General features: G+C 40.2%; 3 protein-coding genes across 3 annotated transcripts in view; 2 read left to right on the top strand and 1 right to left on the bottom strand.

Moving 5' to 3' along the window:
- Window positions 1-1,622: 1,622 nt before the first annotated feature.
- On the top strand, window positions 1,623-8,429 carry anxa13l (annexin A13, like). Its single transcript, XM_046409407.1, has 11 exons — window positions 1,623-1,844; window positions 2,604-2,679; window positions 3,442-3,536; window positions 3,641-3,811; window positions 4,069-4,102; window positions 4,384-4,463; window positions 5,086-5,154; window positions 6,298-6,399; window positions 6,501-6,576; window positions 6,704-6,816; window positions 7,003-8,429. The coding sequence occupies exons 1-11, from the start codon at window positions 1,830-1,832 to the stop codon at window positions 7,120-7,122; spliced, it is 951 nt and encodes a 316-aa protein (XP_046265363.1). The 5' UTR covers window positions 1,623-1,829; the 3' UTR covers window positions 7,123-8,429.
- A 2,370-nt stretch (window positions 8,430-10,799) lies between these two features.
- si:ch211-252f13.5 lies at window positions 10,800-16,856 on the bottom strand. Its single transcript, XM_046409402.1, has 6 exons — window positions 15,918-16,856; window positions 15,558-15,763; window positions 15,073-15,243; window positions 13,911-14,063; window positions 13,573-13,639; window positions 10,800-13,361 (listed from the first exon to the last, which is right to left on the bottom strand). Exons 1-6 carry the CDS (start codon window positions 16,582-16,584, stop codon window positions 11,788-11,790), a joined length of 2,838 nt encoding a protein of 945 aa, XP_046265358.1. The 5' UTR covers window positions 16,585-16,856; the 3' UTR covers window positions 10,800-11,787.
- Window positions 16,857-19,064: 2,208 nt separating this feature from the next.
- LOC124069293 (amyloid beta A4 precursor protein-binding family B member 1-interacting protein-like) overlaps window positions 19,065-26,006 on the top strand; it is a 12,284-nt gene continuing 5,342 nt past the window's right edge. Inside the window, exons 1-3 of the mRNA XM_046408312.1 lie at window positions 19,065-19,318; window positions 22,670-22,729; window positions 24,699-24,786. Of these exons, the coding sequence (XP_046264268.1) occupies window positions 22,670-22,729; window positions 24,699-24,786 (148 nt within the window). The 5' untranslated portion in view covers window positions 19,065-19,318. The remainder of the gene's footprint in view (window positions 19,319-22,669; window positions 22,730-24,698; window positions 24,787-26,006) is intronic.

Here is a 26,006-nt window from a genome sequence, read left to right as displayed (position 1 = left end):
AATACTTTTTATATAACACAATATTTACTCTCCGTTGGATTGGAAATGTACAGAGAGACATGAATCTCGATTAAACCAATACATGAAACAGTAAGATAAACTTTTCAACATATTCTTAAATTGCTATGTTTCATCTTCACTCATCATAAAAAAAGTCAAATATCTCTTTTTTTTAATACAAAGCAACACAGTTTTTGGTCTGCATGTGTCTGCCATATTTCCAGTTCAGCTAAACAAATTAGAGTTCTTTGTGGTTTCTAATACAGCAGGTGTTTGGTGTTCCAGCAGTCTGTACAACACTGCCACCATGTGGACAGTGAGACTCTTCCTGTCAAGATCAGTAAGTGGTGAGAAGTAACTGAATACATTTACTCAAGAACTGTGTGTAAGGTACTTGTACTTCACTCGCACAGGTATTTTCTTTTTATGCCGCCTTATATTTATATACTATGCACATAATGTCAGAGGTAAATATCATACTTTTTTTTTTTTAGCCATTGTTAGTAATTAAGATGTTTTTGAGATTGTGATTTTAAGGTAAAACATTTCTCACCTGGTGAACCCACCTGGTTTTATACTTTTTCTAAATTTAAAAATGAAGGACTTTTGCTATTAAAGGAGTATTTCTACACTTACAATAACTGTACTACTACTATACAGTAACTTTGAATAAACAAGCCTACTGATATTGTCTATTGTAAAGGCCACTGAGTACCTTTTAAAGTACTATACAAGAAAATGTATTATTATTTTTATGTATTTAAAACTCTTCATACTTCTGCCACAACTTACTTAAGAAATACACTACATAGACAAAAGGATCCAGACACACCTCTTTATGGGGCTGATTTTCAGGGTTTACTTCAGGGATTGCTATGCTTCATCACACCAAGACATTGTGGACAATGCTATGCTTCCAACTTTGCATCAACAGTTTGGTGAAGGTCCTTTTCTATTCCAGCATGACTGTGTCCCAGTGCACAAAGCAAAGTCCATAAAGACATGTTGGATGAGTTTGGTGTGGGAGAACTTGACTGGCCCACACAGAGACCTGACCTCAACCCCATCCAACACCTTTGGAATGAACTGGAACAGAGATTGTGAGCCAGGCCTTTAAATTTGGTCCAACATCAGAGCCTGACCTCACAAATGCTCTACTGCATGAAAGGCAAAAACTCCCACAGAAACACAAAACCTTATGGAAAGTCTTCCCAGAAGAGTGGAAGCTGTTACAGCTGCAAAGCTGTCAGTGTATGTAGAATGCAATGTCATTAAAGTCCCTACTGATTTAATGGTCAACTGTCCCAATACTTTTGTCTATATAGTGTATCTAAAGACCTAAGAACACAAAGCGACCCTGTACCAAAGACGGGAAGTAAACCACTGTGTGAAGGTGTTTAATATAAAACTTTGCATCGAATTTATTATCATCGATGAAGTATGGACGCCGTGTGTTCAAGGCAGGCACGAAACAGCACAGCTAACACGGAACAACTGAAGTGCAGCTCAAGTACCTCAAAACTGTATTGAAGTCCAAAAGTTGAGCGAACAGCCAGCGAATAGTCCATCAGCCCAGCATTAAAGCACGTCTAACACCCAGCTGAGGGGAAAGATACAATCACTGACCACACCCACACCTCCACACAGCTCCATCCTGCTACATCAGTAAGCGGCAGTGACGTCAGCCCTGCAGCACCGGCCGGAGCTGCGTCCTCAGCCGGTCACCTACAGACCAGCACACCATCACAGCACAGCACAGCACGGCACGGCACGGCACGGCACAGCTGTCGGTCTTCACTTTCTAACTACAGAGAGCGGCCTGTAACATCATGGGCAACGTACAGGTAAGGAAAAATAAACTTCTACTACCTGTGCACCTGAAATTACATTAGCTCTTAGTCAGTGCGTCATAATCGCTTTTACACTTTTATAGGTCTAGAGGGTCGACTTTGCAATGGGATAAACATGAAACATGTAAGTCATAGTTGTAAACAGACGCTAACAAGATCACTAAAGTATGTCAGTATCACATATAGATTATCACAGAGTTAGGATTTTCTTCGGCGGGTGTGCAAAGAGTCTTTTGTGCGACAGTCTGAGCACTGAGAGGCAGAACTTGCGCAGTTAACTTGGAGGAAGGGAGTGTGCCAGGCCGAGGGGGCAGCAGCGGCGGCGACGAGGAATTTCTCAGAAACGCTAATCAATAAGGCCGCATTGTGTTAAACGGTGGGTGGGCGAGGAGAGGAGAGGAGAGGAGAGGAGAGGAGAGGAGGGTAGGGGAGAGCAGGGGAGAGCAGGATGCATACTGCTGCCCCATGACTCAGCGAACACGCACAGGCTGCGCCCTTTTCCTGCGGGAGAAACTGCCCTGGACGTGCTGTAATAAACCCTCTCCTGAACTTCTCTCTCTGTAATCTGTTCCACTGGAGACAATTCTAATTGTAGCTTTATACTAGTAGTTTCTGTTACTTTCTAAGATTTTGCAGGCAGTTTTGAATGTACATACGTGACTCTAAAAGTATGTTTTGATTGTGTGATTTTATGGTTTTTACATTTTTGCTCACTTTTTGTAAGTGATTTATATGCTCACTTTTATTCTCTAGCCCACCATAGTCCCATATGAGGACTTTGATGTCACAGCTGACATTAAGGCTATCAGAAAAGCATGCAAAGGTTTAGGTAAGTGTACAGAGTGTATAATAGTGTATTCTGCTGTCATTTCTCTTATTTAGTGCTTTCTTGAAGCCTCTCTCTCTCTCTCTTTCTGTTCTGTTTGGTTGTTAAGACGTTGGCTGTCACATGATCAGAGTGAAGCGAGACATCAGTGCAGTCACACTGGACACACTTGTAACCATATCTTCCCGAAACTAGAACTCAACCAACGTTACTGATATAAAAACACATTACGAGTTTGAACAAAACAACATTACCACATAATGTTAAAGTGTAACTGAAAATAAAAGTTTGCCAGACATCAGGCGGATCATTTTGCAGGACTTCTTAAACCAATCTCCTCATCTGATTAGTCCTGTTTTATTGTAGCTATCATTTACCTCCTTGAGAAAAGGCAGACATTGTGCATTATGATGGAAGGCTGGTCTAACAGTGACAGGCTCCAAAGCACAATGATATGATGCCTGCTGAGACTCAGAGGATGAGTCTCCTCTGAATGAGAGGTGCCCTGAAGTTTTGAAGGGTCACTAAATTAAATTAAATTTCATATTTGGTGCAAAAACACAATTTCTACTGTATATGTAAATCTCAGCAGGGCATGTTACTCTCAGCTATACACAACTGTATATAATGAGCCAACTGTTATATAAGGTTATTAATTTATTATAAATTTAAAATGCTTGTTAGGTGTCTATTGATAGTGTAATATTGCCATGATGGTTAAGTGCCTTCACTGTATTTCTGTGTGTACTGCTGTATAATCTCCAGGCACAGATGAGGAGGTCATTATTCAGATCCTGGCCAATCGTTCTGCAGCTCAGCGTGTGGAGATCAAACAGGCTTACTTTGAAAAGTACGATGATGTGAGTAGCTGCCTGTCTTCCTCTCTCTCTTACACAGACACACACACATACACACATAACCTTGCACCTGCACCATGTTACCTTTGTTAATTTTGTTTGCTCAGGAGTTGGAGGAAGTCCTGAAGAAGGAGCTGACAGGTAGTTTTGAGAAAGCCATCATAGCCATGTTGGACCCTCCTCACATTTTCTTCGCCAAGGAGCTGAGGAAGGCCATGAAGGGGGCGGGCACAGACGAGGCCGTGCTGGTGGAGATCCTGTGCGCGGCCACCAATGAGGTCTGTCAATATGTTGTGATGTTGTTGTGCAACATGTTTCTAGTTTCACTCTAACTTTAACTTTAGGTTAACTATCATCAACTTAACAGATAAACAAACTGCCTGAAAAAGATGCTACTGGAAATAATGCTGATCAGAATAGTAGGAGTGAAAACCGGCTGTAAATCTAAAACATTAAGCTGAAAGATGCGGCATAGAGCTGAACAGAAGAGCAGCTTTAATATGACCAAATCTCATCTTTCTTTTACTTCTCACAGGACATCTTGAGCTGCAAGCAGGCTTATGCCCAGGGTGAGTTTTCCTCCATGCTGAGTCATCTATAAACAAGTGTGGTCATTTAACTAGAACATGGAACAGATGAATATTAGGTTTTGGATTTGGAGTGAATCATTTGTGTTTGTTTATTGGACAAAAATACTGCCTGATATTATCCTCCTCTCTGTCAAATTTCACTTAGTCCCAGATACCTTGTAGCACTGTAGCATAACGACTAGAACAGAGAAAAATGACATCTGTTGACGGTGCAGAGATGATACTTGAAGTGGTGACTAGTTCTGACTCTTACCTTACAGTGCATGAGCGTGACTTAGAGGCAGACATTGAGGATGACACCAGCGGAGATGTGAGGAACCTGCTGATGTCACTGCTGCAGGTAAAGACTCATTATTTTGTCTTTGTTCTACCATTAAAAACACTTCAAGCATTGGCAGCTACCAGGGGAGCTGCAGTACACAAAGCAGCAAGAGTTTCAAGCACAGTTAGATATTTAGGTGGAAGTCTTGGCTCTGAATGGGTCCCATAAAGAGAAAGAAAATGAGAGTTGTCTTCCTTTGATAATGGCTGGCAGAATTGCTCTCCAGGCTTTCATTCCCCACTGAGGCATTCATCTCACATCACATCATTGTTTCGGCCTCCATGTCGTCTCCAGCTGTTCCAGCTCCCACCCTTTTCTGCTTCCCCTCTCTTTTCCTTCCCCCAGAAAGAAAAGACTAACACATTGTGGCTCATGTTGTACAGCAATGTCTATCCGGGGAACTGCAATGGCCGTCTAATATTTCCCATTAATGTGTGGCAGATGATTGTTATTATCCCATTAAATGCCTGAGATTATCTTAGTAATCCATCCTTTTTGACCTTTGAGCTGCTCACTAAATCTTTTCCCTACATTCATCACCTCCCTTTCCTATCATCTAAAACCTCTTGTCTCCTTTTCTCCCTTCCCTGTCTCTCTATACTCTGTCCCCGTGCTCTCTTATATCCGTCTTTGTCTACAGGCGAGCAGAGACGAGGGCTATGAAGTGGATGAGGATTTAGCCGAACAGGATGCCACATCTTTGTTTGAGGTATGAGATCTGTGATGCATAGTTCCTTCAGCTTAGGCACTTATTCATAGTTTGCCCTTTAAATATCACCAGTGTTTGCAAGGTAACGTGATCCTAGATTTAGATGGATGACTGGCAAACTTCAAGAAGTACAGATTTTTATTACATCAAAGATTGTGTATTGGGAGGGGTCTATGTGAGCAGAGACCATAATGTGGCAGAGTGTGCAAAAGTATTTTTACTATATTTTGATGAGCATTTAAATTTTAATAGTCATTCTCATGTAACTTGAAAAGAATGATCCTGAGTCAGTTTGCCACGATACCACTGTGACTGGGTGGCGGATGTCCACCACTTTGATCCAGGCTGAAATATCTTAATAACTATTTGAGTAATTACCATGAAATTTTGTGTTTGTGGTCACATTCACGGTGCCCAGATGATGAATCCTATGGATTCTGGCGATCCCCTGACTTGTTATTCTCGTGCCACCAAAGTATTGACATTCTTAGGTATTTGTAAAAATTCTTGGCAGTAATTGGATAGATCGGTGAAATCATGTTCCCCTCAGCATGAATTGTAATCACTTTGATGATCCCTTAACTTTACATCTAGTGCCATTTGTCTAATACATTAGTTTCTAAAAAAAAAAACCTCCCCAACAAATTGCATTCCTGTCAACAAGCTGTATGTTGTTTTAGTGCCAATTAGCAAATGTTAGCATGCCAATATGCTAAGATGGTGAAAGGTATACCTGCCAAACAATAGTAAGTTAGCATTTTCATTGAGTATACGACTGTGCTAACATTAGCATTTAGCTCAAAGTGTCAAAGTACAGCCTCACAGACTCATAGTCCTGTTTAATCTCATAATGAGGCTTCATAATCATCTGCCGATCTGTCTTATCTGCCTCTCCACATGTACATGACACAGATTAAATTAAGATTTTAATGTTATTCTAATTATGTTTTTTTACATGTTGAGTCTTATTTTCATAGTACACTCACTGTGCACTCAATGATCAATCTCAATCTCCAACAATGAATTTGAGTGCAGTCTTATTATCACTGAGAGGAATGATGTAAAAAAAAAGTATGAAAATATTCACCTAATATAAAGACAAATGTGAACTTGGCTTATTATTCGCTCTTTTGTGCCCATCAGGCAGGAGAAGGCAGATTTGGCACAGATGAGTCTACCTTCACCTACATCCTGACACACAGGAACTACCTGCAGCTTCAGGCCACCTTTAAAGTCTATGAGTCGGTAAGGACTGAGCTCTTTCCTGCCAACAGCTTTTTATACAAGATGATTTCCTACTGACATCTGCTCATTCTAAATTCTCATGTTATATTATTGTCTTGCAGCTTTCAGGAACAGACATTTTGGACACCATTGACTCTGAGGCAGCAGGAACTCTGAAGGACTGCTACATCACTCTGAGTAGGTCACACATGTACAGGATGGTCCACAAGCCATGAAATATCACATCAAATATCACTTCTTGTAGTAATACCTGCTGCCTTTGTGTGTGTGTGTGTGTGTGTGTGTGTTTGCGTGTATTTTATAGTCAGGTGTGCAAAGAACCCGCAGTTATATTTTGCCCGACGCCTTAATGCCGCCATGAAGGGTGTGGGCACTGATGAAGACACACTCATTCGCATCATTGTAGGCCGCTCTGAGGCAAGTCTGTGTAACCACATCGCCAAATGACTAATCACATAACGGCACAGTATTCATGATGTTTAATGTTTGAACCAGATAGAGCCCACATCATCCAAACCAAATATGCTATAAAAATTATTTAAACATCCAATTTTAGGACAAAATAAGCAGTGAAAGAGACTTTGTGGTGTTTTGAACCCACAGATCGACCTGGAGACAGTGAAGGACATGTACCTGGAGAAATACGATGTGACCCTGAAAGATGCTCTGGATTCAGAGTGTAGTGGAGACTTCAAGCGCCTCCTCATTGAGATCCTGCACTGAAATGTGTCACCATCTTCCTACAGGCCTTATCTAACCAACATGACACAGTCTCTGTACCCACTCATGCTTCCTCCTCCTCCTCCTCCTCCTCCTCCTCTTCTCTATACTCCTTTTTACCAGTTTAACTCTTTCACTTAGTGGATGTCTTTTTGTCTGTCATCCTTCTCACATCTTTTTTCATATCTTTCTCACATCTTAGAGATAGTCTGTCAGTTCTCTTTGCAGCATGGACCAAAAATCAACTCATTGTTATATGAGACAGTGTTTTACAGTGTCAGCTTAGATTCAAAGTCTTTAAATACACAGTTTTACCAAGAACATTACACTCAATAGAATTACACTTCTCTTCCTGTTTTGGCCAGCAGAGGTGCACTGAATAGTAAAGATCCCTTTGACATTATGGCAACATTGTGGAACTTGTGCAGCTGAGCATCATGTTAATGCTTTTATTCACATTGATAGTGTTAGTCCTGTTGTTTGTTCACGATCAGCAGCTTTATGGTCTTTTTGCACTTCTGTTGTAGTTCATTATCTCAAATGTATCCCAAAGCTGTAAACATTAAGAGGTTGCTGCTGCTCAACATAAACTATGTCACCTCTTGTATGTCACTTTATTTATATTATTTCATTTGATCTATCTATTAGCTTCACTAGTACTTCAAAGATGCCTTTACATTGACAGCAATGTAATTTCCTTTTTGCTGCAACACTCAACACTTAAGTGCCGTCTTATCACATTTGATCTCTGATACCTGAAGACACGAGAGGATTAATTATACATATTATTACACTGATAGTAAAAGCCTAAACTCTTTAAGTACTCACTATTGGGTTTTTCTAGTCACATCCCTTAACTTTGTGTGGGATTTTTAACTTAATTTTTTTAACTAGACAATTTGTAATCTTCTTTTTAATGACAGCTCAAACTATCAGACAGTTGCTGTGTTCCTGTTTCCATTCAGTCACTAAATTTACATATACAAAAGTGATACTTGAGTAAAACTTTAAGATCATTTTGCATTTAAGATCATTAGATAACAATACTAATATTGAAAAATCCTATATTTTACACTGTAACCCCATGAACTACAGTTGCTGATAATTGACTTACTGTCAGCATCCATGTATGGAAAGGTATCTTAACTAAATGTATTTAAGATTACATTAATATAAATGACCATAAAAATTGTTATATTGTCGTATAATGGTTCCAAATCAATAAACTAAATTATATGAAGGAAGTAATTATTAACATGTAATGTGGCAGATGAATGCAGTGATAATAAATTTTAACTCCACCAAATAAATCATGCTTTCGTTCTCTTTTTTGTCCTGCAGAGGGCAGTATTGCACTACTTGGAGTACTGCATGTGGTACCTTTCAGGAAGAAATGAAAAGATATGAATAAAATCATTATATATTATCATAAATTCTGTATTTCTGTATACTTGTACATGTACAACCTAGTGTGTGCTTTAATATAACAATATACAGCAAATATTTTGATATTCTTTATAAACAAGCTTTTGCTGTGATGTATACTAATAAGAAAAGTTACTTGGTTGTTTATTATGTCACAGTGTTTGTTTTTGTGGCCTATGATCCAAACATTATTTTTTTTCACTACATTTAGCCCAAAACAGTTGGACTTACTACAGAGCACAGAAACTGTAGGACGCCTCTGGTAGCGTTAAAAGCAGAGAGAGAAAAAAAAAAAGTTCAAAACAAGCGAGAACCGCTTCCAGATGCACTGACACAAGGGCAGCTGATGTCTCACGTTATTTCCCACTGTTAGTTTCTGTCTCTGCTTTCTTCTTCTCTTTCTCTTTCTCCCTCTCCTTCCTCTGTCCCTTTTGCCTTGATGTTATGGTTATTTCAGTATCAAGGGTGAAGTTTGGTGTATACCTGCCTTCTGTACATTCTTGCGACCTGTGGTGTATGCCTGCAGTCTGCGCACCATATGTAGCCCAGTAGCCCCTCCATCCACTTCATGCACCACGCGAACTCTAGCAGCCCGTCTGTCTCTCTGGATGAGAAGTCTGACAGCACCACACATGCCTGCTGATATAAGACAAATGTGGGGAGCATAGATTCCAGGCAATGTATGAACACAAGAATGACTTACTTTTGAGAAACATTTGCCTAAATATTTTGTAGTTTTTGGACTGAAATAATAATCTATTTTATCTGCTAAATTAAAACAGATAAGGAGGACTGTAAGGAAACTAGCAGTGTGAGGAGGGGGGTTGATCTTTATATTTATTTGTTTTTGGGTTGTTTTGGTTAAGTATTTTTAAAGCAAGATCTTCTATGTGGTTATTGATTGGATATTGGATCTTTACCTTGACCTAGAAAAATGCCATCCTTCAAATATCTCCAATTTATTTTAACACTCAGTATGAAAGCGATATAGATCAGGGGTAAGAAAATTTTAAAATACATTTTCCTGCTCTCTCAGAATACCCTCCATTAGTAAAAATAAAAAATACATAACATTCTCCAAGACACACATATATATGTACTCAACACACTCATGCGCTGTCTACGTTGTCCTTCCCACCATCTGTACTCTATTATCTAGTGTTAATGTGTTAGGGCAACTAGTCCTGCCTGGCGGAGCTCTGCTCTCTGTGGAGCTCAGGCCATTTTCCTTAAACGTTTATCATTCTCAGACCACCATAATTCACCCAGCCAGTCATCCAGGTGGTGGTTTCAGTTTGGCTTGTGATATGGTTTCTCTGTCTTTTCTATTTGTCAGCTCAGGTCCTCTGCCCAGTTCCTTACAAAGGCTCTGCATAAGATTTAGGCTTAATTCATAAACTGTGCTGCCCATGCTTTATTCATGGTCACAGTCTGGTCGAGCAAACTTGAACTAGAAAGAATTAGGGGAGGGATGCGGGAAATGGTTAAGTCGGCACTCTTTTGATCCCAGAGACTCCATACCTCCATACCTCTATACCTTCAAGACACAAACCTGAATATAAATGGCACTAATCCCTTAAAAGTCATGATTTATTGAATAATCTATAGCAAACACTAACCTAGAGGTCATGACTTCAAAGGCTGAAATAACCACACCAACTGGTTTACTGATTTCATAGAGCATATGCCCAGGATCAATGCCTTTTGATCTTGTGCCGAAGCAGAGCAGCACTTTGGGAATGAGAAGGTTGTCAGCGGACATGCATAGGAAGGCCATTAGGAGGTTAACTACACTTCTAATATAATTTCAACTGTTTCACAATAAAGGACCCCTATTCTTAGATGTGTAATAGGAAACACCTGGCAGCTTCTGCTGAGAGCAAACATGTTCCATTCCATTCCAGTCTCCATGTCTCTGATTGCAGCACATAAGGTAAAGCTAATGATGGAATTACACTAAAATACACTAGGACATTTGGGAAGAAACCTTGCACAAAAAAGTGCCCAATCATTACAAAAATAAAAGGGATGACATATATACATCATACAAATATTCTTGCAATTGTTGACTAGAGTCTACTGCTAAAGCACAGTTTTGACTAGCAGGTGTGTCCTAATAACTTTTTTAAATACTAGTGCTAATACAGGCTACTAATGGTAAATGCTAAATTTGAAGTTCAAGTGCATAAGAGCCATAAATTCAGAGAGGCAGAGTCCACATTGAGAAAAATCACCCAAAGAATCAGGCAAAAACATTTTATTTATCGTTTTTAATATAAAACATCAAATATACACTTTATTACATTTTGGGCAAACAGCAACTATAGTTAGGGAGTTGATATTTAAAACAGCATGCTGTCTCTCCTGGACAGTTAAATGTCAACAGGGCCTTAGTGAAACACATGATTCTGCTTAAGTCCATAATATGCAGAAAGTGGTCATTAAACAAGGCATGCAGTAGATATTCACATTAGAAAATGGCGGCTAACATGAAACACATGCTCTTAAAAAAAATAAACCAGCATGAGCAACTCACTTTTGGTGACAGCAAAAAATGTTGTAGTCACACTGGGAATGTTCTGTAATTGAATTACATAAATAAAAGACAGAATTTCTGAACAAAATAAAGCATAAAACTCAAGCATGAAAGGCTAGAAGAACCATCATCTGCACTGCTGCAGAAAAAAGTCTGATACTTGCACTAATATAAATACAGAGATTGATGCATAATTCTGTATTTATTTCTGTATTTTTTTTAAATAAAAGCCCATATTTGAGTTTTCAAATGTTTTTTCTTTACAAAAGTCGGTTTAGCTGCAGGCTACGCACTACAGGTTATAGTTAAATGAGAAGACTGATTCCACGTCCGCACACCAGGAGACAGTTAGCTTAGCAAGACTGGGGGCAAGGGAAGCAGCTGGCCTGGCATAAAAACTTGCTTTTACACTTTGCTTTTTTTGTACAGATTGAAGAAATAAGATATAAAGTGTTCATTAGTTAGCATTACTGCTTCTAACCAGGCTAACTGTTTCCACATTTTTCAGTTGTTATTAAGCTAAGCTAACAGGCTGCTAGCTTAATATGGTATGAGTTCTCTCATCTACCTCCATGAAAGAAGCATCTTTACCAAACTGTCTATTCCTTTCAATCCATCCAGTGAAACTAGTCCATCATATAAATGGCTTAACATCTGATCCACTGAACCAGAAACCACGATCAGCACAACATAGTTTTATTTTTATGTTATGCTGCCACCCAGAGGATTGATACTCCACTTCCTGTTTGGTGACTGATCTGGTTGACCCGTCCACGTACACAGTCCAGTGTGAAGAACACCGCTGTGCCGTTATGAACCTGGAAGGACACCCGCAGGCTCACTCTGGCCCAGTGGCTACCCTCAGGCATCTGACCACCCACCTGCTGGGCCAGAGGGATGGGTCGTGCTCCCTCTGCTTCCCGACCTCCCACTGACCCCTCTGGATCACTTCGCTTAAGAAGAGTCACCTTGATAAGGTTGCAGGAGTGAATGAGTTTGAGATCCAGAGCCACACTAGCTGTGCCACTCTCCCTGAAGACAAAATCTGGTCTCTGATCTGTGGATCCCTTCCCTAGCAACTCAATCTGTGACACCTGACCACTGGTCTGACGGAACAACAGAGGCTTGTTTCTAACTGCTCCTGAGGGAAGGCCAAAGTGAGCCACGGAGGCAGACAGAGAGGAAGAGATAGCAGCAGGGACCCAAACTAAGCTGAGTGTACTGATGCCTGTCTCATCGCCAAAGAAACGTACATTGCACTGAGCAGGAGAGAGGATTTCAAAGCCCAGTGTGTCCCCAGGGCCCACTTTAGATGCTCCAGACAGAGATATGGACGTGTCTCGATAGTGGACACCTGGTTTGAAGGAACGACACAGCTCCATGCCAGTTCCATTTTGGTTGAGGTACGCCAACAATTGGAAGCCCTCACTCACACATGCCTGGCCCATGGAGTACAAAGCCTGCTGAAATACAAAACGCATGGTACCACTCTCTGTGAAACGGATCCCACGGCCATCGTGAGTAACCCCCACAACATAAGGGTCAGAGGTGGAAGTGATACGGAAGACGGGGCGATAGTTTGTATGATAGTGTGCAGACACCATGGCCTGGGCTGTCATAGCAACAGCACCGGTGTCATGAGAGAGCCAGAGGAGACTGAGCGGAGAAGCTGAAGGGTTGTACAGCTGCAGACCTTCACTGCTTTGGTTACAGTGTTGGCTAGCGCTTCGGAGGAAGAGGGAAATCATGTGACCTGGAGCGACTTCTGCAACCCCACTGATGCTGGTGCTCTGTAGCGCCCTTCCCTCCTGCTGCTCGATCCTAATGCCACTGACGTCTCGATCTTCAGAACTGTCTGTGTTGTTCATACGCAGACACACCTGAATGAAACTACGACAGCCATGGCTCACCGAGAGATTCTCATCCAGCCAGACCAGTCCATGCTGCCTGAGTACCAAGCGCCCATCTTCAGGGGACACCAGACCTGCATCACGTCTTCCCTGGATGTGAAGCTGCACGCTAGAAAAAGCATGACTAAGGATGTGGCCTGTTGTGGGAGGCAGACTTACATCTCCAGCCCAGGAAAGAGAGAGGGCACTGTCACCGGCAGCAGGGCCAGAGCAGATGGTGTCTGTGGTGAAGGTACAAGGTGAAGTCGTGATCACTCCATCACACTCATTACAGGCCTGACACTCATCCATGTCCGAGTTGTAGAAGTAGCCATGGCCACACATTCCTGACTTGGCATCATGCTCTGTCATTCCCTGACATCTGAATCCACCTGACGATGTGGGGAAAGAATTGAGTGTTAGTTTTACACATATTTCAGTGTCAGTCTCTGTAAATAATCAGTCAGTAATTCATTAAATGGAACATAGGAAAGTCCTAGCATGATGACAATCATAAAATGTCTTATTGTACAGTTTTAGTGAAATAAGAGTTGTAATCAAATTCAGACAACGTTGACAAAGGTTTTCAGTAATTCATGTTACCTGGAGTATTGAGGCACTTCTGTTGATCTCCACACAGATCACTTATTTCAAGGCATTCATCTCTGTCCTGTAATGATTAATAAACTGAAATTTTGAATCAATTTTAACAATTTTAAATCAGCTATAAAATGTGAGTACTTGTATGAGAAACATACATTTGTCTTAACATAGCATTCAGTGGGAAAGCAGTAGAATGTAATTAGCGTATGCTGCAACTCAGGGCTCCACTGACACAAACTTCCTCTCATGCTTTAAGAGAAAGTTTTGTCAGTGTATGAGTCCTGTGTCTTATGTTCATGGACTCTACTGTCATACTGTAACATGATAGGTGTGCTAACCTGGCAGATTCTGTCTGCATGGACTGAACACTGGGCCACCAGGAAAAAGCCGGCAGGACAGATGGTACATTTGTCACAGCGAGGATGACCACTGCTGAAGCTGCAGTACTCGTCAGGACCACAGCTCCCACAGGCCAACAGGGAGCGACCCACCTAATGACATCAAACATGTCAAAGTGATGATCAGAGAGTAACAAAACATCACAGTCACGTCCTCACATCATATAGAAAGAGTAGCTAACTAGTCATATATTGCTAAAATCTTTTGTCTTATGTCCAATCCATTTTATAACTGCTAGTTGAAGAAGGACAAGACAAAGTTATGTTAAATTAATTTAGATTTTGTTAAAATATGATGAAAATATTAACATTAGGTCAAAAACTATTATGCAAAATTCAAGCAGGTATGGATGTAAGAACTGTGGGGATTAATAACTCAAGATTCTTCTGTAAAACACTGCATGCTTTTGCAGATCTGAGAAGTACTCTATTACAAGAGTACTCTAATACTCTATTACAAGTCAAAATCTTAATAAAATAAATAAAAGCATGAAAGTATTAGCATCAAACTTTAATTACCAAAAGTAAAAGTACCCATTATACAGTATGACCCATTTCATAATAATGTACTGTATATTATTGGAGTGTTATTATTATTATTAACAATAGCCTTCATTAGTATGTACACCATGCTAATGTTTAAACTGTTATAGGTGGGGCTCGTTTTAACTATTTTAAATATATAGACATACATTTAGGCTTTTATTTTTGATTTTCTATTATTAATATGAAGCTGCAAAGTAACCAGTACCTAAAAATATCAAATAAATGTAAAAATCCTCTATTTCTCTTTGGTGTGTAGTGAAGTAGTGTGTATGTAATAAGAAAAATGTAGCAGAAAATGGAAATAAACTAGTAAAATGCAAGTACCTCGAAACTGTACATATGTACACTACTTGATACTTGAGCCAAAAGTGATTTACTCACAAGATAAAAAGACATACACATATTTTTTCAAGATGGTGGCTGGCATGAAACCAATTTTGCCAATTCTTTTTTGCCAAATCTGGCATCATACTCACTGGCAGGTTGTTGTTTGTTGTGCACTATTTTCTGAACACACTTGCACACACACTGATTCCTGACTGAACTTGCAGCTCACCTCCATCACGTTGGCCTCCATGTCCACCTTGTGCAGAGAGAGAGCCTGCTGTGCCTGGTGGGCTCTCACCTGCCCACTCAAGGTTTCCAGATGACTGTCGAGCTCCCCCTGGACGTTCTGGAAAGACGTTTGTTTGACGCCGTCGATCAGTATGTTGTACTGTGCTTTAACCTGGAATTAGAAATATAAATAGTGTTATCGTAATAGTCATCATGACTCATGGTAAGAATATGAAAATTAGACTACAAGGTGTATGATTATTCCGTGCAGACCTTTTGGTCAGCTCTGTGCAGAACTGTCACAATTTCAGCTCTTGCAGTACTTTCACGTCCTGGAGCAGATCCTCAAGAAGAGGTGTTTTCAGTCCACCTCATTGAAATAAATATTTAATGCTTCACTTGTCACTGTCCAATAACAACACCACCTACTACTCATACTTCACGCAACCAACCAACAACCCTCATCATCGATCACATCCTCCTAACCTGCTCCATCTGTTCATACATCCTCCTCTGTTGCTCCAGTATTTCTCTCTGCTGGCTGACCAGCGTCCCCTGCTGCTCACTGAGGAGCCGCTGCAGCAGTTTGACTTCGTCCTGTTGGCTCTTAAGGGCCTCAACCAGCTTCTCCTGGCTCTTAGACAGCTGCAGCTGCAGCACAAGAGCGTCCTCTGAAGGAACCTCATTGGTCCCTGTACCAGAAAACCCCCCAAAACAAAACAAAAAAAAGCAACAAACAACTATCATACTGCAATTTAGGTAATTATCATTTTCTGTCAGTCTGACTGATATGAGTTTTGTCTTTATTTCCATTTTGTGAATAATCACTCACGTGGTGATACTGACCTGGTTTCATGTCACATGTCAACTGTATCCAAGCACCGCGTTCCGACCCAAAGTCTGGAAGCTCATCCAGAAATTGTGCCGCTCTGTCCGTCACATGAACCGGCGAAGAGTTTCCTCTCCCGTCGTCTCCTCCATGCGCACCGCAACCGTCTCCGACGCAAGGCTTTGGCTTCTGGCGCATCCTGAGAGGAAGTTTACATCCAATCCCTTTGCACTCCCGCGATGCACTGTCATCATTCGTCTGGTGATGAGAGACAGTAGCAGGACAGGTCCCACCGGCACAGCCAGGATGGAACACCTCCGCCGTGATGGTTCTCGGGTTAGTCCTCCTGGTGCCATCCGTACCCGCATGTTGCGCAAAGCCTCCCGACTGAGGTTGGATGATGGTGTACGGTGCTAATGGCGCACTCTGGGCTTGTTGGTGATTAAAATTAGCATCCTGTTGGTAACTCGGGTAGACTTGTCCTTGTCTGGATTGTGCAGAATGTTGAAACTGCCGCCGGGACGCCACTGGCTCCGTTTGCCCCTGGCAGTGCGCTCCGACGCATGCTCTTCTCCATTCTTGACCAGAGAAGCAGCGCGTCCCCCGGCAGCTCTCAGATACGCTCTGTGCTCCACTGTGAATATATATTACACAGAGTGAAAATATGGTAGAGATGCGTGCCATGTTGCAATGCTGAAAGGTAACAATGGAAACGGGCCACGAATGAATGGTGGTCCTTTTAGTTCATCAGTCCTTCAGCCCTGTTTGACCATCTCTTCAAGAGAAAGAAATCCCTTAATTTAGTAAGTGTCCACACGCGTAACTGCCAGTTGATCTTAAACAAGTGATTGCACTGGAGCGTCAGCTTGTCTCCATTGCGCGCACGGCGGTTTCTGCCCCTTTGCCAGTTCTGGAGATAGCTACGTCTAGCCCACATGTGGCGATCTCTGCTCCTAATTGGCAACAGGCTTTGCTTCTAGTCTTAAATTAACCCGTAGCTTTCCCGGACATACCACTCTGCCGAGTCACTCCGTTCCCATTAAAGCTGTGCATGTGGCAGATATTTGGACTATTCTGTTATTTCTATCCTTACACTCTGGTCTTTCCTAACAAGTTTTCTATGCACGTTGCCAAAACTTGGCAGGTTCCAAATGGTCCGGATGCCAGACATTTAGTTTATAAATTGTTTCGCATGTAACTGTTAATGTAAGAATAAATAATTCCTTCTTTCTAACTTTTTTCATTTTCTTTTACTATTCATCAGCCCTGTGGGTCTTTAATGGACCCCGATAAGTTAAAGTGTCTGCTTTGTATGACATCAAAGCTGTGATCCGTTCTGTAGTAGTGGATTGGGTGCAGTGGTATGACTTTTACAACACAACTCTGTGATATTAGAAAGCTGGAGCCAAAACTGCCTCTCCAGTAAAATGTAAACTTTATTACAGTTTGTTACCACTCTCATTTCGCTTCCATGACCCCACAGGGCTTTGATTCAAGATTTAACCCACATTAAAAACACTTAAAAGTTCCCTTATCTTTTCATTTTCGTGGCAAAGTGGAACACACACACACACACACACACACACACACTGAATGTAAGCAAGTTGGCATATAAATGCTCCTTTTAGCAGAAGTTTGCTATGAATCATTCATACATGCTTATAAACAGTCACACCATGAATATACTGAGTTGTAAAGTAGGGACTTTCTACACATGCATGTATGAAGCAGGTAGTAGGGTCACACTTCACACACAGTTACTAATTTATTCTCTCAGGCTGAAGTGAGACCACACATGCTGACACTGTGTGTGACTGTGCATAACTTAAGATGAGACAAACTGTCCACAAAGACTAGAAGACAGGACTTCATGAGGCAGTTAATGCCTGTTTGCAGTGCTGGTTTCAGACTGTGGGACCTCACATGTTTCTTTCGTTGCCTGTTCTATTCATAGCGGTGCCGTTATTGTCAGTATCCATACTGTCTGGGAAGATAAGATCAGAGAAGATAAACTTTACTGTCCAACATGTGGGAAATTTGTTGGACTTGGACTCTTTACTCATGCCACAGCCACATACACAACCACAAATCAATAGCATGTAAATCATGGGTCTGCTGCAACAGCAGTTGTGTTATGACCCTATTAGGACACATCATCTCCTTGTCATTTGAGAAGAATATTATTTTCAGTTTATGTGAACAATATGCTCTTAAGCAGACTTTAATCATATCCCAATTTTCCCCTTATTCAAGTACAAATGTATTCTGATTTCTGTCAAAATTCTCAATTGAACTGTGACATTATTTTATTTCTTATCACACAGTAAGCATTTTATTTAAAAAAAAAAGGAATACATTTAGATTTATAGGTTTTAGAGGACAACAAGTAGCATGAAAACACAGAGCACAGAATAGCAACATATCTAAACACCGAACACAGAGAGGTTTAGTCTATCCTCAAAATGTCAGTATAACTCAATACAATTCCACAGCAATACAACACCTCTCTAGACAAAAAGTCATCACCGTAGCCTTTGGGGTTTATTGCAAGACTGTTGTATTAAACTGCATTAGTTTCATCTTGGTGTACCTGATAAAGTGGAAACAAGTTATATGTGCCCTATTATTGTACTTCTTTATTCTTTTAGTGTAGTACAACTGGAATTTTTATTTTACTATTCAGTTAATTGAGGCTTTCACTACCTTGTGTATATATTGGAGTAATTTCATTTGCATTGCATTTCTTTAAGTGACCCACATATTTAAAGGTCTTTGAAACTCATGCAGATGTTTTCAATTAAACTGATTGATTTGATCTCATTAAGGCAAGACTGGTTTGTGTGTATGGTACTTTTCAACAACATGGCCATGCAGAATGCTTTAAAAGGATATTGGATATTAAAAACGCACAAAGCAAAAATAAAAAGTCATAAAGTCATAAATAGGTTTTCAAGAGTAAAAGAATACAGAAGATAAAAATAAGTTAAATTGAGCAAAACACACCAATACACAGGGGAATAAGAACTACACTTCATTTACCAGAAACAAACCCACCTGGCAGCTGCAGCAAAACAAATAAAGGAATAAGGGAGATGTCAAGCATTTATATTCAGTATGTCCACAAAGTCCCGAGGACAGGTCTAATCAGGCAGGAATATGTATCTGAGTCTACCACGAGAGATGTATAGTGAGAAGAGAATGCACATTATGGTCATTGGCTGCATGCACAATATTACTGCAGATATGCAGTACAATTGGAAAAATTGATCTCACTCTGCACCAGAGAGGCAGATAAACTTTACTTCCTGATTTCACAGGAGAGAGACAGTGCAGGCAATGTCACAAGTACAAGTGATTACTCACTTGAGACTGACCCATGACCATTTATGAGCTCCTCTGAGTGAAAGATACAGAAAAGGTAAGAACTCTGACAAATTTATTAGAAGATACTGAATATGTATATATATATATACAGTACATATATACATATATATATAATGTGTTTTTGTGTGTGCTCTCTTCTCCCTTCAAATACAAATACAAAGCAGCCAGTGGATGGTTGCGCAACTAATTACAAAACATTAAGAGACTCAGCTACAAGAAAAAAGAAAATATGTGGGTTTACTCTCAGCAGGCAATGCTTTCGGATTCTTTTCATGTCTCAATAAATTGCATTTTGTACTCAGGCTTTGGCTTGTCTGCCTCTCTGTTCTGTTGATGTGTTAGACCACAGTGAGAGCCAGCAGCAACAATCTGACATGCCTGATGACTGCACGTAATTCATAAACAAATGCATGCTTTCTTGAGCACATGACCGGGACTGCTGTTGTCAATATTACCGGTACTTGTCTGTATCACTGACAAGTACCATTAATTAATATCAAAAATAGACACACCATATGTATGCCTTTTATATGAGAAGACGTTTGGGAAATGAGAGTAAGGCTTGACTTTCACATATGTGAGGCAGAAGTCCTGAGAGGCCGCAAAGGTAAAGTTCACTTTCTTGATCCAAAAATTTCACTTTCATATGGAAACAATACTTAGTTTACTGCCTCCTCTCTACTCCTCTCCTTCTACCCCATTACAGCTTAATGAATGCTCTGTTTACTGTCCAGCATAAACAAAGAATGAGACTGAACAGCACAGGCAGGACTGTGTGCTGTATCTCTGTTTATGTATATGCTCATTAAGCAGTGTGTGTGTGTGTGTGTGTGTGTGTGTGAGAAGAGGAACAAGTGGTACAGAAAGCAATGAAGTGCAGGTCAGAGGTTCTAAATTTATGAATGTCTGAAAAACCACATCTGTGTTACCATATACAGAACAGAATATGTACGTACTTTGCATACCTCGAGCTGCAGCTTTAATGTATCAAATATATCAGTGGAAGGTTAAACAAAGCCAAATATTTAAAAGTCTGGGAATTTATTCACTCTTTCTCAGTCCATCTCTATCACAATGTGATCAAACTTGGGTTGAAAAAGGTACATAAAGAAAAGGTGATAGCAGTCTTGGTGGAGAAATTGTATTAGCTATCAAAGTATTGATAATAATGAACTTGAATTTCCCTCGTGATCAATAAAGTATCTATCTATCTATTTGTCTATCTATAAGCAAAGAGCTGCATGACCTCTTCTATTTCAAAAGGTTTGCCTGTAAAAGTGGTAAAAGTGGCAGGCCTACTGAGAATTAAAACCCGACTCTACAGTTCCCCTCAACTTACGAAGCGTTTTAACCTCTTGCAACTCATTGCTTTCATTTTGCAACTTGCAGTTCTGGTTATCTCTCACCACTCACATTTTGTCATTTTAAGCAGCTGTTTTCCGTGAAACGTTCTGATAAACCCACTGCACACTGTCTTACCAGGACCAAACAAGACAGTTAGCCACTATTTGAGGTACAAAAGGTTTAGTAGCTAAAGGGCCAGAAATTTTCCTCAGGAGTCACTGACCAGAACAAAACTAGAAGGAGAGTGAATAATACTCATTAGGAGGCAATAAACATGACTCTAAATGAATGATATTTTTATTGTCTAGTTTGTCTAATCTAGTGTGTCTAGTTTGCCCTATCAGCTTGGTGTTGTCCACACAGTCCACACCAATTATCATATTATCAATGCAAGTTTAACAAGAAAATAGGAAATGAAAATTGGCTTAACAGACCAAACTGCACACACAACAGAGTAACTGTATGTATTTAGTTGTATTCATGGTCACTAAAATCCACCAAGCAGAAAGCAAACTGAACACTAAAATATGTGAAGGAGAGCATGGTTAATGAATCACAGAAATAAGCTCGTTGAAACACAACAATTTAATGAGATGCAGAAAGGAAAGACAACAAAGCGTGCACAACACAAAATGTGATTTCATAAAATCTAATCAGCACCAGACGTGAGAAGTTGTTAGCACATAAAGAGACAGACACAGTATGTGTTAAACTGACACGTGTCAGATTCCTGTTAACATGGTTACAGTCAAATCATTAACACAGGTGTATGTGAAAATATAATAAAATATACATAAATAATGATGAAATATAACAATGAATATATAATTATATACGTATTGTATATAAAGATCAGGAAACACTGTAAAAAACATAGATTATCATTTAAATGTAAGTGATGGATAGTTCATACAGGCAAACTCTATTTTTCATGATTAGACAGGTGTTGGTGTGTGCTTCCAGGTGTTTTACAGCCTGACCATGCTACTCTATGTGAAGCGACAAGTTAACATGCAGGCAAGAAGCAGGTGTCAGTCAGAAAAACGTCAAACAACTTCATATTTAAATCCTACATTTGCTTTTTCATCTGTGTATATGCAGCGGTTCTAGTTTCTATGCAAGTTGCTGTGGCTTTGCAGCGTATTTATATCTATTGTTAATGATAACCACACATAGCAGCAGTCTCACACTGTTGGCAAGAAGCAGACAGCTCATACTTGAGCTCCACATGGAAGAAGTATTTTTTGACCCTATAGCTGGCAAAGTGCCGCCTCCGTATGGATAAACCCAGAAGTTGTATCCCACAAAATTTTGCCTGATGAACATCTTAGTTCAGATTTGTTGGTGAGTTAAGCTCAACTCCTGCAGAGGACATTTCAAATCACATCAGAGCCTTCATTTTAAGATGTTTTAAAGGCAACGTTATACAGCGAAATGAGACATACTGAACAACTAGTAAAGTTGCAGTTTATGTGAATTTATGTCTGAATTATGGTGGAGGTTGGAGGTTTTAAATCAGTGGCCTGTGTTATGTTTGCTCTCTTCATCTGGGAGTTAGCTGAACTTATTTTGCAGCCATGTCACTCCACAGTTTATCAAAGCTGAGTTTCATTTGGTTGCTGGATGGTAATAAGAACAACTCACTCTGAGAACTCAATTTCCCCTCCAGAGTAACATGGAAAGTTGCCACACATGTTGTTTTGTCACTTTGAGTGGTCATGGCAATAGCAGTACTTTTGGTTTTTTTTTCTTTTTTTGTTTATTTTTTTTGGTGGGTAAGAAAAACAATTCTTTGTATATTGTTTATCTATTTTTCCCGCTATGACAGTCATATCCAAACTATGCAGTAGAGTTTATTTATTTTAAATAAACTTTTTACCACATTTTGAAACTATTCAAGACCTGATGCTTTTAGAAACTGAAGTGAAATTATTCAGTTTTTCAGTTCATGACACTACTGCTGTAGCCTGCTAATCCACTGAGTTTAGTTCCTGTACTGCTGCTAAAATCTGACCTGCTTTTGCGTTTTGTCCATTCTCAGATGGACGACATAGACACCATGTTCACTCACCTCCTTGGAGAGATGGATCATCTCTCTCAGGTGAGTAGTATAGCAATGCTGTGAGCTAAATGTGTCAACGCTCCAACATCCTGATGATGACAATGCTGTGATGTTTAGCAGGTATAGTATTTCGATTCATTGTTGTTGCTCAGCTACTTACTAACATTTGCTGATCAGCATGACGTATAATGTAGAGCTGAGGCTGATGGGATATCATTAGTTTTGCAGTTGTTGGGTCATAAGTCAAAGTAGACAGATGGAAATTTTGACCTGAAGATGGCGCTATGAAAAGTTTGCCCAGAAGAATTACAGGAGCATTAATGTCTGTTAGAAAGTGCAAAGTTTTCGGGATACTTTTCTCAAAACGTAAACTGCCGAGGAAAATTCAGGGATTCACCACAGTCATTAGGATTCATCCTCTGAGAACCATGAATGCCTGTACCGAATTTCACGTCAACACATTCAGTAGTTGTTTAAGTATGTCAGTCTGCACCAGAACGGTGGAACAACAAACAGTCAGTAGAGCCGTCCCTGTAGAGCCGTGCTGCTAGCGTGGCTAAAAATGCACTGAGCAGCATTTCTCAATATGCATTAACAAATTCAGTCTGAAACTTTGAGAAACAACAGTGTGATATCAAATATCTTTGGTTGCATTCCTTCCCAGAACATGACCAGATGAGCTGAGACTCGCTGAATGTTCCCATCAGTGCTTTTGAAGGAGGAACAGGTTACAAGCAGTGAACCAGACAAATCACTTGGTGCTTACCTCACTAATTTGGACATGATCTGATTACACATGGCAGTCTTTGTTTTGAAACAGAGCATCAGATAGAAAAATGTATGGCGACGGTGAGATGTGAGGTCATCGCATCTGGAGTGAACCGTGGGCAATCGCTGCAGATTCCCTTAAGCACACATAAGCTGCTCATCAAACAGCTGCAGCTTGCCAAGAGAAACATTACACTCTTCTAACTGATGCAACCTTAGCCTGAGGCCTAATTCATTACCGTCCATTTCACATTTTTCCATGTAAGCTAAATGAGTGCAGCCTTGAGAATGGGATCAATCTTAAAGATTACGTCAGACATACCAGAAAATAGGCCGTGTATGTCACTTAGGCATGTGTATTCTTGGAAAGCTACCACAGTGACAAACACCACTCCACATGCTCTTACCAGGGTTAGCAAAACATTCTTCCTTGAGTCTGAAAAACAAAAGGAGTGAAAGTAATTCTACTTATTGCCTTGATTGGGTCCATTCTCTGCTTTGGAACCACACAACAAAAATAGCATTTTTAGTGTTTTAAATCATGACTGAGGGAGCTCGGAGGTGTCATTGAAGCAGCATGACAACAGACACAGTCATCGAGACTGAGCTGCAGGCTGGCAGGTATCATTTTGTGTACAGGTTGGCAGGCTGCCCAGCTTGTTTGCAGACTATGACTGAGCCTGTGGAGACTTATGTTAATGATTAAAATATTACAGTTTGGATCAGCCCTTTCTTATTTTGTCTTGTTCAAACTCCTGAAAGGGGATGCAAACTCTGTGAGATATAATCAGCTTGTTCCAAAAAAGAAAGAGAGAAACATTACAATTTTGACATATCATTTTTTCTTAACAAACTGACTTTGGATTTATTATATAAGCATACACTTAGCCAATGTGTAATTAATTATTGTTACAGCTTGAAAACAGAGCATGATTAAGTGTGGGGAAACAAAGTCATTGATAGGTAACAGGCTCGTATAACAATTAAACATTTCGCAGCAGTTCAAGGTATGGCCTGGTTTACAAATGGCCCCTCTGATTTTTGAGAGCTGCTCTTTGATTGTAAGTGTTATCTGAAACTACAGCTTGTAGTCTTTTGTTTAAAATGCATCTCAGCTTTAAAAGAAATCATGCTTATTTATTCACAGTGTACAACTGTCATTTATGGGTGTGAAGGAGACAGTGGGAGCCCTGTGGTGTGACATGTTGTTAATTTAGGACATCGCATTACTCCATTGCAGAGTTTGATGCCTGCAACAGATGCACCAGATGCGGATCCTGCCTCACAGAGAGAGAGCACCTTCTCCATTGGCTTCGTAGACCTAAATGGTAGGTGCTCATTCACATGAATGGAATATAATGCTTTAATTTCCTGATATTCCAGCAATGTTACACAACCAAGAGTCACACAGTTGACTGGTTACAAGTGTGAAGCAGAAGAATGCAAATGTGGAAGACATGAGGCAGTCTTTCAGGAGATAAGATTTCTGTTGGTTGGTGGGGAGTCAGAAGGTCATGCCAACCTCTCCAAACCAGGTGGAGATAATCAGTCTGGGAAATGAAGGATAAGTGGATTGTTGTGGCACAGCTTTAAAAAAGCCAAATTCTTTGGCACGAATAAGGATTACAGTTTGTTAGGAATTAGGAATATAATTAGGAATATAAACAAATCAGATAAACATATAAATAAAAGTAGATTATGAGTGCAAACAGCTGTAAAGTGGAGTAATAGGAATAATTTGACATTTTGGCAACTACACTTAGAGCGTTACATAATAAAATCAATAAGTTAAATATGAAGTCACAGAAGAAGAAGAAGAATCAGCTTTATTGACAGTATATATATTTTTACATACACACATTGAATTCGTGTTCTGCATTTGACCCATCCTTAGTTGAACACACACATGCAACACCTGGCAAATTACATGCAGTGAAACACACACAGGAGCAGTGGGCAGCATCAAGCGCCCGGGGAGCATATTGGGGGGTTAAGTGCCTTGCTCAAGGGCACATCAGCCGGCTAATGGGGGGGGGGGGGGCATTTTTCACATTAATCACTCCACCACACCCAAATTTTTCCTGCCCATCCGGTGGGGGAATCGAACCGGGGTCCCTCCCATCACGAGCCACTTCTCCAACCTCTAGGCCACAGCTGCCCCCACAGCTATCAGACTTAAGTTTAGCTTTGCATGATGTCCAAAAACAAGGAGGAAACAGCTAACCTGACTCATCAGTATGATGTTTCGAGTTTCGAGTTGACTAATTTTCAAGTCAGTCATTCACTATTTCATCAAATTAGGTTGGTTAGAAACTAGAAACATATAAATAGTCCGCACATTTGTGGCTCAAATTCTACATGTGAAATGCAGAAGTACGGCTTTACATGTATTTTTTGTGGTGGAAGTATTTACATTTGTAAAACATATCATTTTTAATGTGAAATTAAATTATGTATTTGCAAAGTAAATGATGCATATTTTGCAAAGAAAACAGATGCCACTAATTTTGTTAAATGAGAAATGGATTTTCTTCTCCCACATGTGTCC

The sequence above is a fragment of the Scatophagus argus genome, chromosome 13 (genome assembly GCF_020382885.2).
Source record: "Scatophagus argus isolate fScaArg1 chromosome 13, fScaArg1.pri, whole genome shotgun sequence".
In the NCBI taxonomy this organism is placed as follows: domain Eukaryota; kingdom Metazoa; phylum Chordata; class Actinopteri; family Scatophagidae; genus Scatophagus; species Scatophagus argus.
This window is presented reverse-complemented; position numbering and strand designations above follow the sequence as displayed.

Bases quoted from the DNA above. Each gene is read 5' to 3' on its own strand.
- si:ch211-252f13.5 (XM_046409402.1), bottom strand. From the start codon at position 16,584: ATGGCACGCATCTCTACCATATTTTCACTCTGTGTAATATATATTCAC. The intron at 15,764-15,917 runs GTCAGTATCACC...TTTCTGGTACAG, and splicing joins GACATGTGACATGAAACCAG to GGACCAATGAGGTTCCTTCA. The intron at 13,362-13,572 runs GTAACATGAATT...CCACATCGTCAG, and splicing joins GAAGTGCCTCAATACTCCAG to GTGGATTCAGATGTCAGGGA.
- anxa13l (XM_046409407.1), top strand. The intron at 4,103-4,383 runs GTGAGTTTTCCT...CTTACCTTACAG, and splicing joins CAAGCAGGCTTATGCCCAGG to TGCATGAGCGTGACTTAGAG. The intron at 4,464-5,085 runs GTAAAGACTCAT...CTTTGTCTACAG, and splicing joins TGCTGATGTCACTGCTGCAG to GCGAGCAGAGACGAGGGCTA.